Source organism: Haliaeetus leucocephalus, unplaced genomic scaffold (genome assembly GCF_000737465.1).
Source record: "Haliaeetus leucocephalus isolate CR32 unplaced genomic scaffold, Haliaeetus_leucocephalus-4.0 Scaffold228, whole genome shotgun sequence".
NCBI lineage: Eukaryota > Metazoa > Chordata > Aves > Accipitriformes > Accipitridae > Haliaeetus > Haliaeetus leucocephalus.
Genome location: NW_010972664.1, coordinates 8,561,251 through 8,579,588, shown reverse-complemented (window position 1 = coordinate 8,579,588; position 18,338 = coordinate 8,561,251). Strand labels below are relative to the sequence as shown.

Here is an 18,338-nt window from a genome sequence, read left to right as displayed (position 1 = left end):
CCCCCGCCCGCCCCCCCCCCCCCCGTTGGCTTCCCCCGCTAAGGGGGAAGCGCAGGGTGTAGGGAAGGGTTCTCTGTGAATTAATTCAGCCAAGGACAGGGAGGGAGGAGAGCTGTGGTGCATTGAAAGCTGCTGGGGGCACAGCAGTCCGGAGGCGGGCTTTGTGCTTGCTGGCTGTCAGCTAGGCTAGTCAAGACGGCAGAGTTCAGGCTGAGCCGTGCTGGGGTTCGCTGCTGCCTCGGGCCCTCCCAGGCTTTGTGCATCCCCCGCTGGTGGCTCTGGGGCCCCCAGGGCTGTGCTCCCCACTGGCCGGGCAGGGGGAGCAAATTCCCCAGGCAGATACTCAGCAGAGCCGAGTGAGGCTGCACAAGCAGGGAAATACTCGACTGCTCGTTGGTAGCACAGAGGAATTACCTTGGTTTCCTCTGTGACAAGTTTCCAAGCTCTCAAGCACTGTTATTTTTGAGGGATGCTTCTTCCCCTTTGAATGTGTGGTTCCTCCTGGGGATCAGGAGGCGCCATAAGATCCAGCACTAGCAGGGGTTGAGGCTGTTCAGGTAGGTTCAAAATAAAGCAGGTGCCTATTTGGACTCATGAGATGGAGCTTCTGCTCTTTATAGGTGTCACTCCCTTACCTCTGGTGCCACAAATCCCAGCCCTAAATTAGCTGTATACCTCCAGCTATTTGTCCATTGGCGTCTGCTCTCAGACCAGGGCTGCATGTGAACTTGTGCAGAGGTAATGCACATGGGAGGCAAGCTGCATGCCCGTGTCTGCCCGTATGTTCTGCGTGCATGTGGTTCACATGTACATTGTTCACATACAGACACACAGAGGCCTATGCAAGAATTGCATGTTTTTTTGTGTGTGCTGGGAAGATAAGGAATATATTTAATATGCACATGGAACGTAATGTAAATCTTTCATACTGTGTCACAAGGCATATATTTGTTGCATGCGTTTCGAGCCCACTTGTGGCACCCAAGACTTAAGCCATGCATACGTTGCATATATGCCTGTGTCATGTCAGCAGAAAGCATACATGAGCACTTTCCCATAATAAGCTAGCTGTGAGCAGTTTGGACACTTGATCCTTCCAGAAAATGGACTGCAAAGCATGTCATGAAGCTCTTTGTATATGTAGTTGAAAATGTTGCAGTAGACTGATGGCAAGAGTCCTCCTTCAAAGTAGTGAATTATCTGAAGGATCAGCATTGTATCTTTTGCCAAGGCTTCAGGAGCACCTCATCATGATGGCGTTACTGTGAGTACTGGACAGCTTTGATGAGTTGCAACTGGTTGCAAAGCACTGCCTGCATTCAGAGTATGTTTGTTATGGCTCCAGCAGGCATCCTTGTGGATTTTTGATCTCTACAGAACCTCTGCTGAAGCACTCAGAAAAAACGGACAGTGGGAATTTGATTACAACATGCTTCAAGGACAGGCTAGAATCCGAGGAACTTGGGATCCAGTTCATCATTGTGTCTGAGTGTTGCTTAGTGCAGGACCTGAAGGGCATGTGGGGAGGTTAAAGGTAGCTTTCTACCACTTTTGCACTGGCTTACCCTTAGCTGCTTCTGTTACGTTACATCCACAATGTATGTCTCTCTTCAGAGTGCAGCTCTCCTACCTTATGCATGTTTTCAAAAAACCTAGCATGATCCTGGTGCTATATAAAAGAGTACGTAGCACAGCTGCCCATAGGGCTGTTCTGCTGATGCACAGGTGTGTGTAAATTATAGCCGAACACTGTGAAGGATGTTTGCTGTGTATTAGAAATATCCCAGACATTCAGTGCCAAAACAAATAGGCATCAGGCTGCCTTTCAGCTTGGATTTTGTTCGTATTCAGTTATAAATTAGAAGTTGACTTGCCTTTTTTTTTTTCTTTTCCTTTTGCAAAGTGATTCTACAAATTTCTACACAAATTGTTCCCTGGTTGGTTTGCTTCGCTTGAGAGTTAGCCTTGAATCACCCAATCTGACTAAGTTGCTTGCAAATCTTGAATTAAGTAGCACGTGCTCACAGTCATGCTTCAAGACTCCTTTCCTGGGCCTGTCTCTGCAGTTGCAGGGCCCCACATGGAAAGCACTACCTATGGATGTTGGATGCATGTGGCTGACTTGTCAAGGGCCTGGGTTTCTTTTAAAGTAAACTAAATCCTTCTATTTGAGGGCTGTTGTGCATTTCCAGGAGGTTTTTGCATGTATAGAGCATAATTCCAGAAAGATGTTACTGTGTAACCATGCTAGGGGGACCTCCCTCTCCTTGTCATTTCGTGCCTAGATTGGAGAAGCTCTATTTCAGATTCTTTCCTCCCAGGTCTGCTGATAAAGATAAAATGCAAGGACACAGAAATGGCAAAAGTGCAGAGGTAGACACCAGGCATCAAGCAGGATGACATCTGTGGTTGATAGGAATTCCGTTAACAGAGTGCAAGTGGTCTGATGAGGAAGGGGACTGGAGGCTAAGGCAGGGGCTGGGGAGTGTGTTTTTCTTGCAGTAACCTCTCTCCTTGTTCTCCTCCTTCTGTCTTTTCTAGGCAGGACAGGGCTGCTTGCTGATCTCTTGCCCAGTTTTGCTGTGGAGATTATGCCAGGTATTCAGTCATTTCACCCTTCAATCACCCAGTCCTCTGTCATCTTGTCTGTTTATCCTTTTGCAGCATCTTTATGTGGTGTACGTTTCACTCTTATGTGTGTTTTACCTGGGGATAAAAAGAGAAAAGCCTGTCGCTTACTGGGAAAGTGTGTTGGGATGAGATCTGAGAGAGCTGATGCTGGGACTTGGGGGAGGAATGGCCATGCTGGGAGCCAACATACAGAGATGGTTGATGTCATGCCAGGATCAGTGTGAGAGCAGAAATGCCAGCTCTGTTCAGGGGAGGTTTTATATCAAGCTCTCTGCTCTCCCCCTGCTAGCACAAAGGTCACGCCACTCCAGCCTGCGAGACCTCAGCAGCCTCGTGTGCCCATATGGCTTTGTACGTCAGCTGCTCTTGTGCAGTAGTAACTTCCGCGCCCCAGATCCTATCCTGCGGGTACCATTACAGCCATCACCACAGATGGTAGCACAGGAGGTGCTAGAAATAGAGCACTGGTTAGTAACCCATCAGTGGCACAGCCCCTCTTGTGCTGCATGGTCAGGGCATTATCTAGGTAACACCAGCTGGTTGGACCAGACATGAAAGCTCTGTGCCCATGATAAATCCCTTGCTAGCCAAACTAATGAGAGCCACCAGTTCTGGCACTCCTTGCAGAGGAAACAGACTGTGCATCATATTGTCCTTGAAAGGGAAAAGCTGTGCGAACATTTAGCCCTTGAGTCATCTGATCATCCCCTGATGGTGCCCAAGGAGTGTTTCTTTCACACGTTTGTGCAAAAATGCAACTCCACATAAATGTGTGAAGCTATTTTCAAGTCTGTCCCAGAGATGCAAACGGAGAGAAGGCAGACACTCCCCCACCTCCAGTGTAACCCAAAGGTCCCTGGAAGTTCAGCATGGCAGGAGAGGGCTTGGTCTTTTCAGCATAGACAGAAGTTGATTCTCTGTTGCCGAACGCTTTTTTTCCCCTGCTATTTACAATTTTATTGAATGGGCATATATTTCTTGTGTGCTGGCCAGGTAGCTTTCTGGTACCCTCACTGCATGGGTATAAACAATGAGAAAGTGTAAAAGGCAGCAGCAAACCACATTTCAGCTGTTAGCATTGCCTATTACCTGAATAAACAAAAGCAGATACTCCTGCAAGCAGAATACAGTAGTTTCCAGGGAGTGAGGGCACACAGCATTTCACTTGGTAGTCATTTGAATCTCAGGGTTACACAGTTGTATCTGGAACTGGTTGAAACCCAGTTTTGTGCATAAAGGAGGAGCCAGCAGGCTCTTTTGCTGTTTTCTTAACCTCATCAGAGAAAAAAATGGTCTAACTTCCTGTAAAATAAAATCCTTCCTGATTCATAGGTCCCTGTCACTGGGACACTGATTTTGAACATCCACTCCTGCTGCTGAGTATCTTGCAATGTGCAATGTACGTACTAACCTGACCCCCTTTTGTACTCCTAGAACATTTTCAGGTAGACCACAGATACACTTACAATGGGCTTGCTGTTTGGTTTTTTCCTCTACCAGGCTTTTATCCTTTATGGAGTGATGTGAACTGTTCACTAATAGCTCTGGAGATCTGACATCTGAGCTTCATTGCATAGCTGTGGCTGGCCACTTCTGTCATGCAATACTATTTTACCACCTTCTCTGTATCAGTGATGGTTGTAAAGAACAAGATGTGAACATGACAAAAGAAAAAGCCACTGAGCTGTTGGCTTGCTCGGATTGGCATCGATTAGGAAGCACAGGACTGGAAAGGATAGTCTGGCTCGCTGTCTTGCTTTCTATCCCAAGCGCCATGTAATTTCGTCCTTTTCATAAGCTTAACAAGCTTAAGAGTAGTCTGGGTTTGGCCTTTCTCTCTCCCATTGGATCGCTTTCTTTGATGTGCTGCTTCTAGCTTCCATCTTTGTTACTCATAGCCTGTTTATGCCCATTCATGTAAGACCTTTAACTATAATACCTACTTTTCCTCCTAGCATTCATCCTCCTAGCATATTTACAGGCAGCTACATCTGCTCTCAGCCTTCTTTTTAATAGACTAATGCAGCAAGCTTCAGCTCTCCTGCTGCAAGGCAAGCTATCGAGTCCCTTCATCCCCTCAAATCCCTGCTTTGCATCAGCTCCAACCTGAATTCATCTTTTCTTGTACGAAGATGACCAGAGTTGTATAACATCAGTAATGTCAGATGAAGTTACATGGAGGCGTTGTACGATGGCATTAATATTTCCTTAATGCTACTGGAAATTCCTCCTCTGTTGGGCATAGGATTACATTTGCCATTTTTGTGGCTGTATTGCATAAGTGGTTACAGTTGTCCTATGATGAAATAGTATACCGGATCATCTCTCTTGTTTTTCAGTTGTTTCCAACTAATGAAGTCCTCTTCAGAACAGAAATTGTTCTTAATCTTTGAACATGTGACCTTGAAAGTATTGCTGCATACCTTGAAATTCATTATATTGCTGCATTTCATGTTTCTTATTGCAGGCCTGAGGACAACTGGCCCTTTCTATAACATATCCTAGTCTTCACCTTTAGTTACAATGCTTCCCTACCTCTTACCCTCAAGATACATTAACACACTCTTATTTTCTGAGTCAAGGTCATTCATGAAAATATTCAATAAGATAGCTTCTAGAACCAGCACTTGAGGAACTGTATCAATCTTCTCTCAACTCTTACTTTTCCATTCATGAATGTTTCCCTCCAGCCATTTCCTTATTCATTAGCTGAATTTTTCTCAGCATATAGTAACGTCACAAAAAAAAAATTATTCCACAAGGACCAAAATTACCTGCAAATTTAAATGAAATTCATCTGTTTCAGCCAAAAAAGAAAGAAAATATTCAAAAAATATAAACCATTTCACTTGACACTTCTGAAATGAAGTGTTTTGGTTTGTAAATGCCAGATCTTTCACTGACATTTTTTAGAGGAAATTTTAAGTTCTAGATTAAAAATGGAATTTAAAAAAGGGAATTGTTTGTAAAAGAGTTAAGGAAAACTCCAACAAAGCAAAGACTTTTACTTTTGTTCAAACAGAATGCTGTGGATGAATCAAAAATGACACTTCTTATTTTTGTATTTTATGAAGAAGTAGAAAAAACTTGTTTTGATTGTTCCAAGTAGAACATTTTTCCTTGACTTTTCAGCTTAGCGACGCAGGTCAGAGGTGCGCTATTTTTCCAGTGTGGTTCTGTACTCACATTGAAATCCTTGTATCACTACTTCTTCATTTTAAATAATAATGTACCAGGAGACCCTTCAGTGAACGCTGGACTTCTGTTCAGAAACAGTTGTCTGCTGCTTTTTTTTCTCTGGGCTGGGGGTAAACCCTGCCCCACTGCAAAGCAGTCCCACCACTTCTTTCTTTGCTTTCTTGCTATCTTTCAAAGGTGGTTGAATAACCACCTGGGTAAACCTGGAGTCTTTCCCCACCAGTGGTCTGACTTCTAGATGGGTTGGTGCATCTCTCTGATGTAAAACCAACTCCAGGCCTCCTATACATTCAGAGTCTTGAGATTTCTTGGTTCGGAGGTGTTCACTGACCGTTCCCTTAATCCAGCAAATTCCCATGTGGCAGTATGTGCAGCCCTGTGCACACAATCCTCTGCAAAGTGCAGGGTGGCCAGATACAGAGCTGCCCCAGCATGGGCTGGGCACCTGCTCCCACCACGGCTGCTGCCGCTGCAGATTTCCCAGCAGCAAAGTTTGAGAAACCTTTTCTCGCTCCCCTTCCCGTTCAAATCCCATCCTGTTTTTTGTGGATCAGCTCTTCTGTGCTTTCACTTGTTTTTCAGCTGCTCCCTTTCGGGGCCTGGCAGACATCATCTGAGGCTTCAGTGGGGAAAAAATTTAAAAAAAAGTGGTTGTTAGTTTTCCTGGCTGGCTGCAGCGCCTGAATAGGATGTTCATTCGGCACATTCAAAAGAATAATTGCATGCGTGGGCCTAGTTGCGAATGGGCAGGCCTGCCTCATTTACTGGGCTATTTATAGCATGCTTTTCACCACCGTTTGTCCCATTAAAACTAGAATGTGGGTAGGGAACAAACACACAAGCAGGGCATGAACATGGCCGGGAAGAATGAGTCTTTCATGAGATCCAAATGCTAATGGAGCTTGTCCTGCGGCATTCGTACAGGTCTGCTGTGGGGTGAAGGGTTTCTGTGCTGGGGAACCAGAGCTCCTGCCTCTGTGCTGCTTGCTGCTCAGCCAGCCAGAGATGTAGCAAGAAGGTACCACATTTCTGTAGCTCCATTTCTCACTGTCATGTGCCATTTCTGCTTTGACACAGAGGGGGCTGGATTCCTAGACCTGCAGGGAGTTCACTTCTATTATTCACCTGTCTGTTTTGCCCCTATGCTCTCCGCTGGGAGGATGTTGCTGACGTTCCCTTCCACAGTGATTGCAATCCTGTAAGTATCTCTCTTTCTCCCATTGTTTTTCAGAGTGGGTCTTTGTGGGCCTGGTGATCCTGGGGGCGTTCCTGTTCTTCCTGCTGGTGGGAATCTGCTGGTGCCAGTGTTGCCCACACAGCTGCTGCTGTTACGTCCGCTGCCCCTGCTGTCCCGAGTCCTGCTGCTGTCCCCGGGCGCGTGAGTGACCCTGTCCAAGCCTGGCGCAAATCTTCTCATGCACTTTTTCCGCTCCCTGGCAGAACAGGAGGAGAATCTGATAATATTGCTTCCTTTGCCCTGAGCACTTTCCTTGACTAAAGCACTAGTTCTTAGGGGTGAAGCATCTGACCTATTGCTCAATGGCTGAGCACTCAAAGTGAATTACAAATGTAATTCCCCGAGCCCTCCCTGCCTTAGCAGCTGTGCCTGCTTTTCCAAAGTGTCACACTCCCCTTCCAAAGTTGTTGTCATGTCAGTGAATGTTCTGGGTCAGAGCTAAGAGCATCCTGAGGGGTTTCTTCCTGGCAATGCAAAGCAGCTGCCCTCTACAGCAGTGCAAAATCCTTGCAACCTAGCAAGGTTCCTGGTTAGGCTCAGGGAGATCTGTCAAGTTTCATGAGCCTCATCCCTGCTACTTGAGTCATCAATTGTTTTTAAAGATGAACTGCCTCTAAATCATGGCAGCGGTAATGCCGGCTGTAACACGCTGAATGTCCTTCAGTTGCTGGGCATCTTGCAGTGCTCATCTGATCTGCTGTGTGCATTGTTTAAACTCCCCTCAGTGCCCTTTGAGGCTTAGAGAAATTCACATTGGTCCTTGTCATTTCATTTGTCCAGTTGTCTCCGGCTGGGTTGTCACCAATGTTGGTGATGTGCAGGTTTCGGCCATGTGCCATGTGGGTCTGTGGGAGGCTGGTGTGATGCTGACTGCTGTTCTTTTTCTTTTTCAGTGTATGTAGCAGGCAAGGCAGCAAAAGCTGGGTACCCTCCTGCAGTCTCTTCCATGCCAGGTCCATACTACATCCCCAATGTTCCTGTAGCTGGTGTCCCGTCTCCTGCTGTGCTGGTGGATAAGTCGCACCCCCCTCCCTTAGCCCCAAGTGACTCCAGCGGAGGAAGCCAAAATGGTAATTTGCAGTGCCAGGCACAACATTCAGTCCTCTTACTGGGAGCAGGGCTGGGAAAAGGAGGAACGATTGTCACTGATAGAGTGGTATGAACAGAAGAAACACAGAGAAACTGCATTTTAATCCTGGCTCTGACAATGACATTTGCATCCCTTAGGGCCACATGGTCCAACTTTTCTAGTGCCATCAGCACAGCGTCAGTTTGTGGGTGCCTAATTAGGTGAGCAGAAAATGGGAGGCCAAGTTCATGCCTGGGACCCCTCTCATTACTGCTACGAATGTTTACTTGTGGAAGACAAAAGGATGAAGATGATTTCAGGGGAGCAGAGGCAGTGGCCATTTTCCCCTTAGAGCTGATGCCTTGCAAGCTGCTCTCTCTTGGTAAACTGTTCTTCCTACCCTCTGTAGGGCACTGCTTGCCCTCTGGCAGCAGTTTTTGGTGCAGCATGTTTTACTGTCCCCATGGCATTTTGGGCACAGGGACATGCTGCCTTGGCATTTCTGCCCAAGAGCATTTGGGGCTGGACCCCCTTCCCTACCTGACAGAAGTCAGTAGGTCATTTTTTTTTTGTTCAGCCTTTGCATTTGTGAAATGTGAGTGATAAAAAGCTTTTAACTAGAAAGGAGCTGTAGATCAATGTCAGATGTGGAGTATCAGTATGATGACTGTATCTTGGTGAGGGTCACTTCTGCTGCAAAGGAAGCTGCTGTCAAGGACAAAGAGGGTAGCTATTTAGCCACATGATAGCATTTCAGGATCAGAGTGGCTGACTAAATTCAAACATGCTGCAGCAGAAGTGACTCACCAATGTAGAGTCACCATACTGACACAGTATGTTTGCCATTGGTCCAGCCACATGTCTGATTTCAAAGCACCACACTAATTATCAATTCTTAAATTTGATAAGACACTTCGGAAAAAACAAGATCAAGTAGCGTAATCAAATAATTAAGCTTTTTGAACAACCCTACACATCCTTCTGCTGCCCCAGTCAGTATATTAACCTTTCTGGAATTACAAAAAGTATTTTCCTTCAACAATCATACTTTTTTTTTCCCCACTGAAATCAAAACAGAGCTCTGGAATGGAGCATTTTGCAATAGGAAATAAATCAATCACTGATCCAAAGCAGAATGTATCCAATTCAAAAACCTTTGTCAGAAAGTGATGAATGACAGCCCAGTGCTTAATTTTTTTCTCCTGTGAAAAATGTCACTGCATTTAGAGCATGGTGTTGGCTGTCAGAGCTCCAGGGATTTTTTAAGAGTCAGATCACAACCCCAGTCTCATCTCTGCTGTACGTTACTAGCAGAGCACAAATGCAGAATGAAAAACTGTGGATGCATTTGGTAACCAAATGGAACGGCTCTTAGCATCCCATGTTCATTACACAGAAAGATGCATTTATTATATAATCCAAATCAGCTGTCTGGACTTAATCCCTCGACTCAGGACTTGACAGGAAATACTACGTATTGCAAAGAAAACCATTATTACAGAGTTTTAACTGTTGTGGCAAGACAACAGAGATTCTTAAGCTTTTTTTATTTTTAATTAGTATTTTTTGCAATAATATGGACAAACCCTTAGTCTGGATCATGCACCTGTTATTCAAGGTGTTCCTTGAACTATGGAGCTAAGAAAGGGTGATATCCTGCACTCTGTTCCTTTCTCTTAAAGTCCTCTACAATGCCAGAATATCCCCTAATTACAGGCTGTAGAAGAGAAAACATTATGTGGCCATTCCAAGCTACTTATTTGCTGGTTGGCCAGACGGCAAGCTAAACAAAACAGGTAATGGTTGAGTTTATTATAAAGGCCTTTTCTCAGAAGGAGCACTAATTATGGTCTGTGTCCTCCACATAGCCAGTCTGATCTGAAACTTGCTATCTTTGACACTTCAACCTTTCTGTCAAGTTTATTTAAAAACAATGGGATTAGAAGTGCTGGGGGACAGAGATTGAAGGATTCTGTAATCCTGGCTGCCAGGCTAAAAAGGACAGCCTTTGCCCTACATAGTTTCTGTGCCTATAAATGACCCCTGTGAGGTGATCTAGTGAGGAACCTCATGCATGAGGATGTTTAGAAAATTTGTCTAGAGTTACATAAAAGCCATGTGACAAAGCTCCAGTGAAGCCTAAGCCTAGGAGCTCCATCCTAAACTTCGGGCTGAACAGGGAGAAAAACCCAAACTTTCTTATTTAGAAGAGCATTGGCAACACATAAGTTAGGATGTATGCTCTGTCTATTTTAAATGCAGTGGTTACCTGGAGACTGTTGCATAGATTCCTTAAACCATGCACACAGGGAAGCTTTTGATACAAGAGCTGGACTCCAGACCTTTAATATGGAAAGTGTGTAAGGATGAGACATCATTTAACTTCCTAACCACACTTGCCTGAAAAAAATGGTAGTGCTGTCCTTTCTGGGGAGGGAAACAGCTTACCGTTTTGGCTGACTTGGTTCCACCCACAGAAGAGTAAAAAAAGTGTCTAGTTAAACACAGATTAAACATTAGAAATATATGAACTGTTCATGAGAAGAAAATATGGTCTAACAGGGAAGACTGTTCCATTCCCTTTGACTTCACTGAATGGTTCTGGACAAGTGGTTAATGTCTCTGCATCTTTATTCCCTTATAATTAAGATGGGCTTAAAAATATTCAGACCTTATTAAAGGGTTATGGCAATTTACAGATGAAGAAGGGTGTGAGGAGGAAGCAATAATGTCTTTGGTTCTCACATGAAGGAGTAATAAAGAGATTTAATAAGTTGAACATTCAATATCATTGCAAGAAGTATTTAATAAATAAACGCAGAGACAAAATATGCTTCATCTATAATGGAAAATACTTTTTATGAGCTGTTCAGAGTCAACTTTGCAGATTTAAATCCGAAGTTAATTTCAAGATGCTTACAGAATTAACCAAGAAATTCATTTGCCTTTTGATACACAACTGCAATAGCAAGTCGAGCATGAAGCCTAGCTAATTCACCATCAGTTCCAGGAGCTATAGATGCTGCCTAAATAGATATTAGGCACAGCCTCAGTGTGAGTAGTGGTTCTGGAGAGACAGTGTGGAAGCTGCCTGTTCAAGTTCCGCAAAGGTTATTAGTAGGTCAGAGTCATTTCCAGCTGATGGTCGGTTGCTGGCGTGTGCATAATGAGGTGGCAGCTTAACTGAGCTCCTAGTAGACATATTAGAACAAAGAATAGCAAGAGGCCTCTTTCCTGGCAAGGTACCAGACAGAGGTCAGCCACAATGGTGAGGTGGAGAACTCACCCTGCTGTTGGTTGTGCAGTGCAGGAGGAGTCATTACTTCTGAGGGCAGTCAGTCCAGCCCCTCTTTACAGCAGCAACCTCACTTCAAGAGACGTGATGGTCATCCACTTCGGAAGGCAGAGGCAAGGTTCCTTGTATTCTGTAAATCACTGTGTGCATTTGCAGTTGTGGTGCACTTATTTGTGGGGATAATAAAACACAGCAAAACTCCAGACTGCTGTAGCTAAGCTATCTGGAGACATGTTGGAAGCAGAACCCTGATAGACCCATACTACGTTTTAACATCTAATACCTTTCCAAAGTACAGATACACAAGGTAATATTTCAGGATGTAGTTACTTACCTTACATGTGCACAGTCAAAACACACAGTAAAGCACCTTCCTCCTGAAGCAATTTGTGGGATTATTACAGGAATCATTCTACGCATTTCTATGGCACCGCCGTTTCTGAAGCAGAGCATGGTTATTTAATAGTGCACAGACACATGCACAGCAGTTTAGGACAGAAGGTGCCTAAGAATACCTCTGCCAAGTCCTTGTTCAGCCCACACAGTGCATACTATGCAATGTACTACCAAACCCATATGTTAGTAGCTTGATGTATCGGGGTGTGGGATAAAACAGAAAGAACAGGTTGGCTCAGAACCACCGTCCAAGTATTTAAATCGTGCCACAAGAGGAGCATTGGTGCAACACTGCTGTATTCACCCAAGGGAACATACTAACCCCATGCAAGGCAGACAGGTTCCATTTTGTAGTGCTAAGTGAATTGTCCTCACGACAGTTCTCTAATGAGGCTGAATTTGAGGGTTGTAGTACTCTTTTGTACTTAGACCTGTGTTTCTATTAATCTTGAAATAGCCCCAGGCTGAGGCCTTTCTTAAATAATCTGCTATAAAAGCCTTATTTTCTTCAAAGTCCTGATCTGTGGAGTTCTCTGCTTGCTGACTATAGACCTGCCTTGAGGAAGTCAGGCCATTCATAGGGTTAGCAGGTAAAGTGTGCATGGAGCCAGCCTGTCCGAGTTAGAGTTGCTGTGGCTCCAGGTGTGTAGGGGCTTCTTTTCTACGTACAGGAATATGGAAAAGTCAAAAAAGCTGTCCAGACTTCCCCTGCAAATGGAGTAATCCCAGGAATCAAGCACTTTATGTGTAAGACATAACTTTTCTGTAAAATAAAGCATGTAAAGAATGCCAGAGCAGGCAGTTTCACAGTTACCCAGTGACCTGATTGGCCCCATCACTGGATTCAGTATAAGTCTTAAAGCAGTGTGATATGCTTTGTGGGACTTTCTGTGTTTCCTTCTGTATTCTCTGGAGCTTCTCCGACCACATGCTCTTCAACCTGTGTGAGCAGAATTCGTAGGGATGGAAGGGTGGAGTGGTGCTGCAGAGTGACAGCTCCCAAATGCTCAGCCACCTGCTTCCCCTGCAGACTGGGAGCTTATGGCCCCTGCTGCAGAGGAAGCCTGATCTTCTGGGACTGCTTCTCCCATACCATGATGAATCCTTTCTGTAGTGCTGAGGAAGGGAAAATGAGTGCTACTTTTCTCTCTGCCATCCTCTGTGGGAGGTGGAATCACTCTGTGGCAATGACACCACTTGATGCATTTGGTTGTACAGATTGGGCATTTCCAAACCATTTTTGCTGTTACTGCAAACTTTATACATGATGCAGCTGCTCACAACTTCACATCCCACGTTACAGACGAATTTCTTCTGAAGCAAGGACTGACTCACTCTGTTTTGGGAGACGCAGCCTACCTGCCTGCAGACATGAGCTTAACTATAGAAGCAGTATTGTCAGAAAGTCTCCTTGGACTTAAATGTGTTTTCCTCTTGTGCTTTTCTTTTCTCCCTAGCAGTGCGCAAAGGGTACAGGATCCAGACTGACAAGGAGAGGGACTCCATGAAGGTGCTGTACTACGTTGAGAAAGAACTGGCTCAGTTTGACCCAGCTAGGAGGATGCGAGAACGATGTGAGGAGCAAGCATGGTTTGATTTTTTTTTTTTCACTGACCTGAAAAAGACTGCAAATTCATAGTTAAAAGTTCACTGGCTTTGCCTTGGAGCTGGCCTCTAGGATATGATGTCCAGGATATGGAACTTGGGGCAGATAAAGTCTAGATTTTAGGCATCTACAGGTACATTCTGATTTTAAAGATCTGCTGCTTACCTAATCATCCTTAATTAGAGCAAACAAGGTGAGGGATGCTCAAATGCTCATGAAAATTGTCCACTCGGATAATTAAACTTTTGGATCATCAACATCTGAAAAGCCAAGTCCATACTCATGCCTTCTATAGCCTGTGGTGTGATAATAGTCTGGATATTGTCTTCCCAATTTCTTTATGTCTTGTAGTGTGGTGCCTGTAAATTCCCAGCATGGCGAAATAGGAGAGGCATGATTTTATTGAAAGCATATTTTGTGGGCTGCAATGACCACAGTGTGGCTTGAAGGGTGCAGAAAGGTAGTTTGGAGTGGCTGTTGCCCTGCAGAAGGAGCAGGGACTACAAGAAGGATTCAAGAAATCGGGGTATCATCAGATTTTGTGGCACTGGTCAACATAAGATCAGAGGTGGCACATGCATCAGTAGTGACAGCTTGGCAGTCAGAAACTGCAGGTGAAGTGGAGGAGGGTGGCGAATAGGAACATGATGCAAACTCAGAACTGAGCTTCTGTGTGGAACTCCTCGTTGTCTTCCGATAACCTCTTGCAAGCTTTATTTCCCTAAGCAAAGGCTGAGGCTGCGCTTAATGGATGTCAGAATACAAACCCAAATGAGGATCTTTCCACATTAGGAGGCAGAGGTGCAGTGGTGGGACAAGGTGTGGGCTTGCAGTGCTGCTCTTTGTCCTCCAGCTGTTCTGTGCAGAGGACAGCAGCGGGCTGGGGGCTCAGTTCCTCTGGGCAGCATCCGAGTCATGCAGAGCTAACCCATATTAGGCACTGGCAGAGGCTCATTTAAAACAGACGTGTGAGATCCTGCAAATCAGTTAAGGTAAGGGCTTTAGGGAATGACACTACATCAAAGCTCTGTACAGACTAGGCATAACTAACAAATTATATATACTTCTAAAACAGTCATTGCTGAGCACACTGTCTTCTCCACCCACAAGATTTACTATAAAAAGACCTCTCCAGATTGGTATGTCAGGCCTCCAGATGTCAATGTGCTTGACAGGGTAGAGACTGACAGTGATTCAGATAATCTCTTACTTTTTTCTTAATCTTTTTTTTGAGGGGGTTGTTTTTGTTTTAGCTGGGCAAGTCAGGCCAAAATCCAGAGCCAGACTGTCTCACACCAGGAAAAGGGGAGGTCGCACAACTGCTTTGATGATGTTCCACCAAGCTCGGTGCCCACCTCACAAGGGCGGAGAGCTCACGTGTTACTGAAGCAGGGCTGAGGCGGGGATTTCTGCATGAAGGCTGAACTCGGTTATCTGGAACACAGGCATCTGATGCCATTTCCAGTACCCTTAGAATATTCCACCTGGCTGCCAGCTACCAGTTCAGAGGACCTATATGTAGGTCTAACAGCAGCTCTATGTCCAAACTGAGCTCCAGGAGTCTTGGGCAGGATCGTTCAAGGGTTTGGAGAAGGGCCTTGGATTCCATTTTGATCTTTTTCTAATAGAGGGCAGCTCAACTTCTTTCTGAAAAAGCTGCAGCTGGGCTTGCCACAGCCTTCCTGTCCTCTTCTCCTTTCTCACACATACTATCAGGTGATGCCTATCTCATTTCTTTTGTGCAACCTTCCCTGCAGATAACAACACTATCTCTGAACTCAGCTCTTTGCATGAAGAGGACTTGAACTTCCGACAGCCCTACCGCCAGGTGCGAAGGAAACCTCTGCCTCCTGCGGGGGACCTGGATGGTGATGCTGAATACTGGGCAGGAGTGATCAGCGGGGGAAGCACATCAAGATCACAGGCTGTCTCCGATTACAGAGATGAGCGGGACAGTTTCCGGCACAGGTGAGGAGTGGTGTGTTGGGAAGCAGCTATATCTGGCAAAGTAGTGAAGAAAGGAGAAGGGACAGATGGACTGGTAGCTCTTCTCCATTGCCTGCTGCTGTGGTTCCGCTTAGCAGGACAGAGGGGTTAGACAGAAACATGAAATCTGGAGATGTCATTAGATGAGGTTGGAATGAATCTGATTCCCACAAGCCTGCTGAAGCCTACCCAGCTGGGCAAAGCTAGGTACCAGCCCCATTCGAGGTGGGATGTAAAAGCGAGATCAATAGGAAACCAAGCCACCCTTCCTGAAGTGTTATCTTGAGATTTGTACCTGATCCTTCCAGCACTTCCCAGTGCTGGTGTGCTTTCTCAGGAGTCACACCCTGGTGCTTTGGTGCAGCAAGACCTGTACTCCAGGCCTAAAGGACTGGCATTCTGGTGCCTAGAAGAGAGGTACCACATCCTTCTGTAACACACCAGCAGCCCAGTCTCCCAAAAGCAATGGCAGGGATTTCCTTCCCTCAGTAGTGGGCTATAGTGCCAGCTCACTCTCTTTAAACCTGCTTCAAAATTGCCTTGCTGTGAGCTTTTGTAGCCAGGTTCTTGGGTTTTCCCAGCAGGATATACACCTACAAGCTTTGGGGCCAAGGAGAAGCAAGTTCAGCCCTACATACTGGAGGACAAGGGAGGTGCACTCTGGGTTTAATCTTGGGTAACATTAGACGTGTAGAGTCTGAGCTATCCTCATTAAGCTGCCTTTACAGTCAGCAGAAAGAAGCAGGGATTTCGAGGATGTGATACATCTCTTCCTACAGAAGATGGTGAAAACAGGTCAGATGATTCATGCCCCGGGAGTACCTGTTTCCCTCCATTATCTGTGAAGGCCACTGAGGGGATGAGCGCAGCTGAATCCTGCCCTCTAACACTACCTCTTCCCTCCTCCAGCCAGCAGAGATCCAAGTCCGAGATGTTGTCTCGTAAGAGCTTCTCTGTGGGAGTGCCGGCCGTCTCTATGGATGAGCTGGCAGCCTTTGCAGAGTCCTACAGCCAGCGGACCCGCCGGGCAGACAGCCAGGAAACTCGGCGTTTTGAGCGGTCAGAGTCGCACGGCGGCCGCGGCGGAGGGCTGCTCCACCAGGATAGCTCCATGGAGGAATACTACACCAAGCGTAGCAGAGGGAACCGAGAGCCGCTGACGGACTCGGATCGGGGCTGGTCATACAGCCCACCCCGGAGACGGGCCCATGAGGAGAAGCACCTGCCCAGGCTGGTGAGCCGGACGCCCGGAGGGAGCCAGAAATACGATCACTCCTACCTCAGCAGTGTCTTGGAGAGGAAATCCCGGAGCTACGACGAGAGCGGTGACCGTAGTGAAACCCCCTCAAAGCTGAGCTCGCAGCCCAGCCAGAGAGGAGGGGGAACATACTATGCCTGGTCACCACCCTCTACCTACAAAGCCGAGAAGTCGCAGCAGCAGCCGCAGCAGCCGCCACCACCGCCTGAGCAGGAGGAAGGGGAGGACACCCTGCCGCCGTACAGCGAGAGGGAGCTGAGCCGAGGCCCTTCGTACAGGGCCAGGGAGCAGGCCTACCTCAACGCCTCTGACAAGAAGAGGAAGAAGGACCCCAAGAAAACAGTGAGGCCATGTCTGGTGCTCCTGATCCAAATAGGCTGAGTGGGGACCCACCAGGCAGGGGTTACTAACCAGAGTTTATGGGCAAGGGGGATCTCCGGGAGGGTAGAGCCTGGAGTCCAAGTGTGGGGAACCCCAGAAAAGGGGAGTTGCTGTGGGAAGAGGGCAGTCACTGTGGGTGCAGGAGGCCAGAAAGGGAAATAGCTCCTCCACAGCTCCTTCATGGTGGAAGGGAGAGCCAGATGTGCCTGGGACTGGGGAGGTAAGGGATGTGTTTGGCATCTGTTGCCTGGTGATCCAAGGAAGTGAGAGTTTATCTAGGGTTTAGGAGGATCATGGTAGGGAAGGGAACTTACCCAGGGCTTACAGAAATTACAGGGCATTGCTTTGGCCTTGATCCTTGTTAAGGAAGGGTTGAGAGGCTCTGTTCTTCCGAACTGGGACGGAGCTAGTAGCAAGGTATGGTGTAAGAGACCTCGTCTTTCCGAAAGGGATGAGATGAGACTCCTGTGGGTGCATGCCCATGGGCATGTGTAGGGGCCATGCATGCCAAAGGCATTCCTCAAACAGGATACCAGCAAGTGCAAAACATCCTGCCACAGTCCAGGCTAGTGAGGAACTGATAAGTTTATGGTTGCTGGGGAAGGAGACTGGCTGAAGTCTGCTCCAAGAGGGAGACCCTGTTGCTAGAGCAGCTTGGCTGTTAGGCCTGAGCTTAAGTGGCATGTGTAAGAGAGGAAAGGGGTGTGAGTGGACAAAGCTGTTGCTGTTTGGTCATGTCTCTGTCAAAGCTATGTCTGTCTGTGTCCATTCCATGGGTGCTTTCCTGTTGACATTAATCTTCTCTCTTTCCTCTCAGAACGATTTCCCAACGAGGATGTCCCTTGTGGTTTGAAGTTGTTGTGGACATGTCATGTTGAGGGGCTGGACACCATGAGGTGACTGCAGTGGAAAAGATACAGAGCAACAAACAAGACAAGCCTCTGTGAACCGTTGCAGCCATCAGCCATGGACTGTTTCAATTGTTTGTTTCATCGTGGGAGCAGACACTTTTGTAAGAGACAGACTCTCATGAACAGCACTCAATATCAGAGGCTCTGGGAGTCTGCCAGGAAAATGAGGCCAGGGCTCTCTTTGGCACCCTGTTTTCCAGTGCCCTCCATTTTGTGCTGGAAGGCAGCCACATCCTTACTGTCCCTGCAGCCCTGAACTACAAGCGAGGCTGCCTTTGTGCCTCTTGCCCTGTCTGATGTGCAGAGAGAGGCCTGTGTGCATACCTCTTGCTCTCTCTGTCTCCTCAGTTCTCTGTTTGGATCAAAATTG

General features: G+C 46.5%; 1 protein-coding gene across 2 annotated transcripts in view; it reads left to right on the top strand.

The window, feature by feature from the left end:
• The window catches only part of ILDR2 (immunoglobulin-like domain containing receptor 2), a 35,771-nt gene extending 17,861 nt beyond the window's left edge, over positions 1-17,910 (top strand). For both annotated transcript variants that reach the window (XM_010567259.1, XM_010567258.1), the window contains exons 4-10: positions 2,542-2,598; positions 7,061-7,207; positions 7,960-8,136; positions 13,287-13,400; positions 15,190-15,400; positions 16,328-17,018; positions 17,875-17,910. In XM_010567259.1, coding sequence (XP_010565561.1) covers positions 2,542-2,598; positions 7,061-7,207; positions 7,960-8,136; positions 13,287-13,400; positions 15,190-15,400; positions 16,328-17,018; positions 17,875-17,910 — 1,433 coding nt within the window. The remainder of the gene's footprint in view (positions 1-2,541; positions 2,599-7,060; positions 7,208-7,959; positions 8,137-13,286; positions 13,401-15,189; positions 15,401-16,327; positions 17,019-17,874) is intronic.
• Positions 17,911-18,338: the final 428 nt, after the last annotated feature.